The 7138-nt window shown below is 35.5% G+C and overlaps 1 protein-coding gene across 1 annotated transcript; it reads right to left on the bottom strand.

Annotated features, from left to right (window-relative positions):
* Window positions 1-808: 808 nt before the first annotated feature.
* LOC125873039 (eukaryotic translation initiation factor 2 subunit beta) lies at window positions 809-6829 on the bottom strand. Its single transcript, XM_049553885.1, has 10 exons — window positions 6703-6829; window positions 5923-5975; window positions 4888-4996; window positions 4626-4678; window positions 4138-4192; window positions 3973-4061; window positions 3329-3474; window positions 2086-2228; window positions 1842-1927; window positions 809-1078 (listed from the first exon to the last, which is right to left on the bottom strand). The coding sequence occupies exons 2-10, from the start codon at window positions 5959-5961 to the stop codon at window positions 1001-1003; spliced, it is 798 nt and encodes a 265-aa protein (XP_049409842.1). The 5' UTR covers window positions 5962-5975; window positions 6703-6829; the 3' UTR covers window positions 809-1000.
* Between the last annotated feature and the right edge of the window lie 309 nt (window positions 6830-7138).

Below are 7138 nucleotides of genomic sequence, written 5' to 3'. Positions count from 1 at the left end.
AATTAAATAAAAACTTCTTGGGCAGTGTGAAATAAATAATAATTACAACTTGGACTTTTCAAAAGTGGTTTAAGTTTTAAACATATTAAAAGTAGTTTTACTTTTGAGGGTAATTTAGGTACACGAAATAAATGAATTTACTCAAACGCCCTTAACTTTTCACCGAAATTACGAAAATACCTAATTTTTGTTGCTCGTGTCATTTCGTGCCAAAAATCTATCTTGCCAATTATATTTTCCGTTAAGTTAATAACAACATTATTGAAGGTAGAGAAATTATTTATGACAAACACATATCTCAAACCGTCAAACTCTATTATTAAGTCATTCGTAAGTATGGATCATAGATTGGATATTTCTCAATATATATATATATATATATTTCGTGTTTCAATAATTACTTTGAAAAGATATCAGCATTTTACACTTGAATTTGTAACTGAATCATTTTGAACATATATTACTCCCATTTCCTACTTATTTGATCCCCACTGCCTCTTGCAAAAGCTTTCATGTTTATTATCTTGGGAAAAAGGACAAATATATCCCGAACTATCGTAAATAGTATAGAGAGAGCCTCCGTCACTTTTGGGCTTTTGATACCCCTGTCGTCCAAAAGCTGGAGCATATTTGCCCTTCACTCAAACGAAAGACCAAATAAGTACACGTCGCAAACCTACGTAGACCCGTTTGACCAATTAATTAGACCCAATATTTAAAAACGCACCCATTTTTATTTTAAAAACCCGTTTGGCCATTGCATGTGCAACAAGATTAGCAGTTGAATATAAGCGGAAAACAAAAGTATAGCCACATTTTATAGAAATAAACAAGAAAACATCTCCCACCAAAGTAAATCTAAACCAACTCTCTTCATAAACAAAGTTGCACCAAACGTCAATACGTCTCCTCATCAGGTTAAACACAAAGCAAAACATACAAAACTCCAACATACTCTATTATGAGAAGAAACTGCCCAAATAACAACCCCCAAGCCGTATCAGGTCCCAGCTTTCCGACGTCCAACACGAGCAACGAAACCAGCCTTGATAGGAGCAACTGATCTTCCAGAGCCACACTGCAAGAAAATAAACAAAACAAAAACAAGTTTAACATGAGAAATAAACAATTTAAAGCTTACTTGTTTTCCATTATTCAATATTTTCCTAGTACCCTTTCCAAATTGGAAAAAAGAAACAAGAGAGGAGGAAAAATGCAAACAATTTTTAAAGGTGATCGTGTAAATAAGAAAGCAGCCATTTTCCTCTTTTTTTTGAGGTAAAAAGCAGGCATGCAGGCAGGGTTGAAAGAGAGAGGGAATACTAAAGCCTTCTTATTTTTTGATTGGTTAAGAGATGGGAATACTAAAGCATTCTCGAGGGTAGAACAGATATCACATGATCAAAAGCATAAACAATTCATTCAAGAAAAGCAACCCAGTATAACTTCATCAAAAAAAAAAAAAAAAAAGCAACCCAGTATAAATAAATTAAGATAAAGGGAAGGCCTGAGATCTCATATTACTAAGATATATGATCTGGCAATTGAAACTTCACATTTTGTCACAGGATGTCCCAGAAGTAGAGGCTAGAATCTAGAAGCACCACCACTTGCTCAACGAAAGCCCAAAGAGAGAACTTTATACATCACCCTGCACTGCATGGATTCAAAGGAGACAAAAACCTAATAGTACCTAGACAATCACCTGCCACAGTCTATTCTCTATTTGTCTAATGGAAGAAAAATTGGAGCACAAGTTACAAAAATGTGTTTTTCCATTCACAAAGTGAAGGTTGAATGCAGATAATTAATGGATTTCGCGTGTCTATTTGACTAAATACCTTCTCGCATCGGAGGAAGAAAAGCCGGTTCTCCTTTGAAAGGATAGTATCTGGACTTTTACAGCCATTGCAAATGACATACTCATCTGAAAGGAAGAGAACATTGCCGAGAGAAGGCCGTTAGATCGTAGGATGCAGAAGTGCATACAAAGCACTATTAATTAATACGTAAAAACAGAAAGAATGTCGTCTCTAAATAGCTGCAGCCTGCATATACAGATCCCCATTGACAACAGGAACTTACTGACATATCGGCGGAGGATTCCTTCAAAATTCTTAGGAGCAAATCTTCCCTTGATGACCAATCTTTGCTGCCCATCAAGTGATCCACTAGTCCCCATTTCAGCCAGCAAGAAAGTCATAACATGCTCAGGCTGCCTATGCATCCTGTAAATAGGAAACAATACATCAAGTAGTGCAATGAGGTATAACATAAACTCCCAGGGAATCCAATGATAACCTTTCATTAGTGATACCACTATAATACATTACTATCGATCATGAGGCATTATACAGCATGGGACAGTTTCAAAGACCAACTTCAATCAACAATTAGATTTTAAACCATGATCAGTTTTGTAAAATCAAACTCAGCACCTAAGCTCAATCAATAATAATAAACTAACTATATTCTTCAAATTCACACCTTGATCTTCACACCAAATACAATTGTGTGAAACAAATTTCAGATAGAGAAAGAGCCAGTTGCTAGAGGTACACACACAAGCTATTTCAGTGCAGCAATATTCCATCATGTAAACAGTTTGATGTTTGAGCCAACTTGAGTATTTATGATGCAGGGAGTGGTTTTCCACAGAAATTGATAATTTCAGAGTACACAACATTCCATATATGTTTGGTGTTTGAGCCAACTTGGGTTATTATAATGCATTGCTTGGTTTTCCACAGAAATTGATAATTTCAGGTTGCGGTTTAATTAGCTTGAAAGCCAAACAAATTATGCGCATATTTCTGTAGCGTCACATCGTGGTGTTCCAAGTTTTCAGGTTCCACTTTCTACAGATAAGAAGATGTTACAGTACCGGTCCAAAAACTAATTAGCACTGTTGAGTTAATACCTATCTCAAGAACACAGTAGCAGGGTTATCTGAGTTGGTGAAATCATTGTGGCAAATAAACATGCAGGTTTCTACAGAAATTTCATATTTTAACAAGTTAAAACAACTAATGACAATTCTTAGCCAAGTAAGGCAGCTATGTAAAACAAGACTATTTATACTGTGATGGGTGAATATGGTAATCACTACTCATCACTAGCAATTCTAAGCTGTGAGGAAATTGGCATGGTGCAAAGATCATCTACACGTTATTACTTACTAAGCAATCAGCATATGATCCCTGTCGTCAAAACAAATAAAAAATACACATCCATGATGCTGAACATAAAACATTCAATCAAAAACAAGTGGATGACAGTAATTGATGCAAAGGTTACAAGGAAAGAAAACCAAGTGAAAAGAACTTACGTCTTGCAAAGATCCATGAAATTCACAAACACAGTTTTCTTTGTGCCTTCACGAAGAACTTGAGGGGGCCTCATAACCGTCCTTCGCCTATCTCCAGCAAGCTCGGGATTGTTCTCACGGAGAATATTGAATACTCTGCCTAGAAGCTGCAGAATCAAAAGCGAAAATCAATTGTCATTAACAAAAAGCCTAAAATCGCACAAGTAGTGTGCATAAGGAAACAACAATCAGAACTACGCCACTAGTTCCATATAGTAAACAAAGCAGGCAACCTTTGCACGAAGAAGTAAAATGGACACCACTTTGGCAATATAGTCCTAGACTTATCACAGATTCCTTATATTAGAACTGTATACAAATGATAGGGTTATTTAGTTATCCATCAAAAAGTTTACATAAGCATAAGATAACCATCAAAGTACCAAACATTTGACAACTTTTTGAAACTTAGGGTGACTTAGTTACACAAACTACACAAGGTTTTTAACCGTATGCCTGGACTGCTCTGTGAGGTTGTAGTAATGCATTATTACTCGGCTCAAATTCATGTGTGAGTAGCTACATATTATCTTGGGCAATCGAGTGCATTCTAAAAGTGTCTCTTATCAGGTATATGCAGAAAATACAAACAATCAAGAAAATACCTCCTCATATTCATAATCTCGATCAGTTCCCTCCCAAGGTAACTGTTGTAGAACAATTTCTCCAGCTTCTTCATCATCTCCAGGTTGATCTGGAAGAAGAGAGCAGGTTAAATCTCAAAAATTGCCACAATTAAACTCAACAAAGCTGAAAATCGAAGAACTCACCATCTACTTCCTCGCCAACGCTTTCTTTTTCATCACTCAGGAGATCAGAGTGTGCCTGCACAGTTTTAAAGTGGTTTGTGATGGGTCATGACGACGGATCTCAAGAAAATACTCCTAATGTCTTGTATCATTGAGTGAATCACACTAAAACATAATGAGGTCTCAAGTTTAAGCCTTTGACTATTTCTGTGGCATGTTAACCCTCGTGAAATAAAACTGACCGTATTTGGTGTCGGGGGAGTATGAAAAAATGGGTTTCTTGAGATACATAAGAAAGAAAGAAAACAAGCTTCCCTTAATCATCTCTCCACTCCCACCCTCTTTTTCTGTACCCTCTACGTGTTAACATTCATGTTCTTATTGCACCATTCAGTCCTCCACCAGTGTCCTCTTCCAGGAGAGGTTGGAGCCAGAAAATAGATGAGGGGGCAAGGTATTCATGGATAATTCAATCAAAAAAAATTCATGTGGAATTGAACAAAACTAACCGGCTTCTTCTTCTTCTTTTTACCAGAAAACGTAGCCTCAAGGCCCTCAGAAACTGCATAGAAAACAATTGAGAGAAATCACATTCACGTTTCAGATGTTCTTCAGTAGTCTTTCTTTTCAGATGGTGTGTGCATGCGAGAGAATGCATCTTTTTGGGGATTTTGGGGAGGGGGCAAGAGATTGATTATGCAATTATACACTACCATCTCTCTTAAAATTATGGAGAAAATTAGGTGAAACCAGGTTTTACAACTAACATACCAGATAAATTCTCAGTTTTTTCAGCCAAGCTATCAGCAGAGTCATCTGCAGGATCTTGAATTACAACCTTTTTCTTTTTCTTCTTTTTTGTAGGATCAAAAGGTGCTATCTGCAGATGTATAGAAAGAGAAGGAAAAGATAATGAAGCCAATGTAGCAACCACACACAAAATAGGCTCAGTGTGATATCAACAACAATCAATTTGAAAATCGATGTAAAACCAATCAACTGTTTTGTGTTGTACAATTGGATGTAACTGAAGAGGTAAGCGACCAACACCATTTCTATCTACAGTTCGATGACAACTATGGCTACAACCTAAGGGGTACCAAATGATCCCTCCCCTGCACATACACCCCTAGCAAAAGCACAACTATTAGTTTTTTAGATATTTTTGCAATTAGACCAACCAACACAACTTAGGTTGCAAGTGAATCCTATGGCATTACTTGTTCTCCTGTATGAGATGAACTGTTAACATTAAATCGTGTATTTCAGTGATGCTATTAACAAATATCCAAGCTATCAGAATGTTGTAAGCCAAAGCAGACACTGTTTGAAGAGATGATGTGAACGGACATCTGAAAACCTAAGCACTTTGTCCTGACATCTAAAATATGAAAATTCTCGAGGATTTAAGTTATAAAATGGTGACATTGTAAAGTTTAACACTGTCAATAAACTTCAATCATTTGTAGAAGGTTTCTTATCATCTTTTCAGGTTACAAATCTATGTCTTTATAAACATTACTTATTGATTGGCTTTTAAAATAGTTTAAGCATTCTTTGCAAATAAAATAAACTCAATCCTTAATTAGGGATTCTTATTTAGTGTGCCTTTTTGTTGGTTAAAACTCTTTAAGAAGTATTCAAACAGCATGGCACCTAAATCCAGGAATTATTATTCTCAGAGTCATACGATGCACGAACAAAAAGATATTACCAAGAGGTGATGCAAACCGATATAGCAAATACCGAAACTTCAAACAACAATACTTTAAAGAGGAACACAGGCAGAGGAAAATCTGAACTTACATCAGCCACCAACTCGTTTTGATTCTCTTCTTCAGCCATGATTGCACTAATATCTACACCAATACGAACCAACAAATTAGTTAACACACAAAACAAAACTATGGAGTAATATCAGGCACCTAAACCCTAAATCCTTGTAACTTTTTCAGATGCGCAAAAAACATAAAAACTAATGCAAACTATCACAATCATCCAAAAATATAGAAAATCCCAAAAATAACTCCAGAAATTTACTTTGTTTCAGAAAAATCCACAGTGTGTATTATTAATCGCACATAAACCCTAATTCCTTGTAAGTAACTTCTTTAGATGCTGGAAAATACATAAAAAATAATGCAAACTATCGCAATCCTCAAAAATAGAATAAATTGTAACAATAGCTCCAGATTTACCTTGTTTCGGATAAATTCACTCAGGTGAAAATCAAATATGATTGTAATGTGTTTTATTAATCGCGCTAAACCCTAATTCCTCACAAGTAACTTTTCTAGATGCTAAAAAATACATAATCATCCTCTAAATATACAGAAAATCGTCACAATAGCTCCAGAAATTCACCTTGTTTCACATAAATTCAAACATACAGAAAAACGGAACATGAAAGTAATATGTATTATTACTCGCATATAAACCCTAAATCCTTCTAACTAGCTTTTCTAGATGCTCAAAAATACATAAAAGTTCATCCAAACCAACACAATCCACAAAAAAAAAAAAGAGAAAATCGTAACAATATCTCCAGAAATTCACCTTGTTTCAGATAAGAGATGAGAAGCTAACCTTTCAATCGGATGATTCGTTTATCTTCGCGGCCGATTGGAATGCAACGCTTTCTCTCTGTGGATACTATTGGGAGGGTAGCGTTTCTGTTGCCCTTATAACTATCTCAATTTTGGGCTACTTACTTGGGCCGCAAGTCTGTTCAATACCACTTGGGCCGCAAGGCTGTTCGAATTGAAATAAAAAAGATAAGATATATAAGTTGAAAATAAAAGAGTAACTTTCACATATAGCAAACAAAAAAATCATATTTGTATGCTATAGCAAAGTTTGCATAATTGCGCTCCATAGCAAACATATATATGTATAATTCGCTATACATATACAATTAAAAGCTGTCTATTTTGCTATACATATATACAAAAAGAGCAATTGTTTAATTCGTTGGCTCCTCTTCAGAATTGTATAATTTCATTATACAAACATAAAACTGGGC

The sequence above is a fragment of the Solanum stenotomum genome, chromosome 8 (assembly GCF_019186545.1).
Source record: "Solanum stenotomum isolate F172 chromosome 8, ASM1918654v1, whole genome shotgun sequence".
NCBI lineage: Eukaryota > Viridiplantae > Streptophyta > Magnoliopsida > Solanales > Solanaceae > Solanum > Solanum stenotomum.
The sequence above is the reverse complement of the archived record's forward strand: the minus strand, read 5'-3'. Positions and strand labels throughout refer to the sequence as shown.

What these genes read in the sequence shown, in the direction of transcription:
- LOC125873039 (XM_049553885.1), bottom strand. Translation starts at nt 5,961, where the DNA reads ATGGCTGAAGAAGAGAATCAAAACGAGTTGGTGGCTGAT. An exon ending in AAAACGAGTTGGTGGCTGAT is followed by an intron (nt 4,997 to 5,922) that starts GTAAGTTCAGAT and finishes ATACATCTGCAG; the next exon opens with ATAGCACCTTTTGATCCTAC. An exon ending in AATCCTCCGCCGATATGTCA is followed by an intron (nt 1,928 to 2,085) that starts GTAAGTTCCTGT and finishes TCTTCCTTTCAG; the next exon opens with ATGAGTATGTCATTTGCAAT.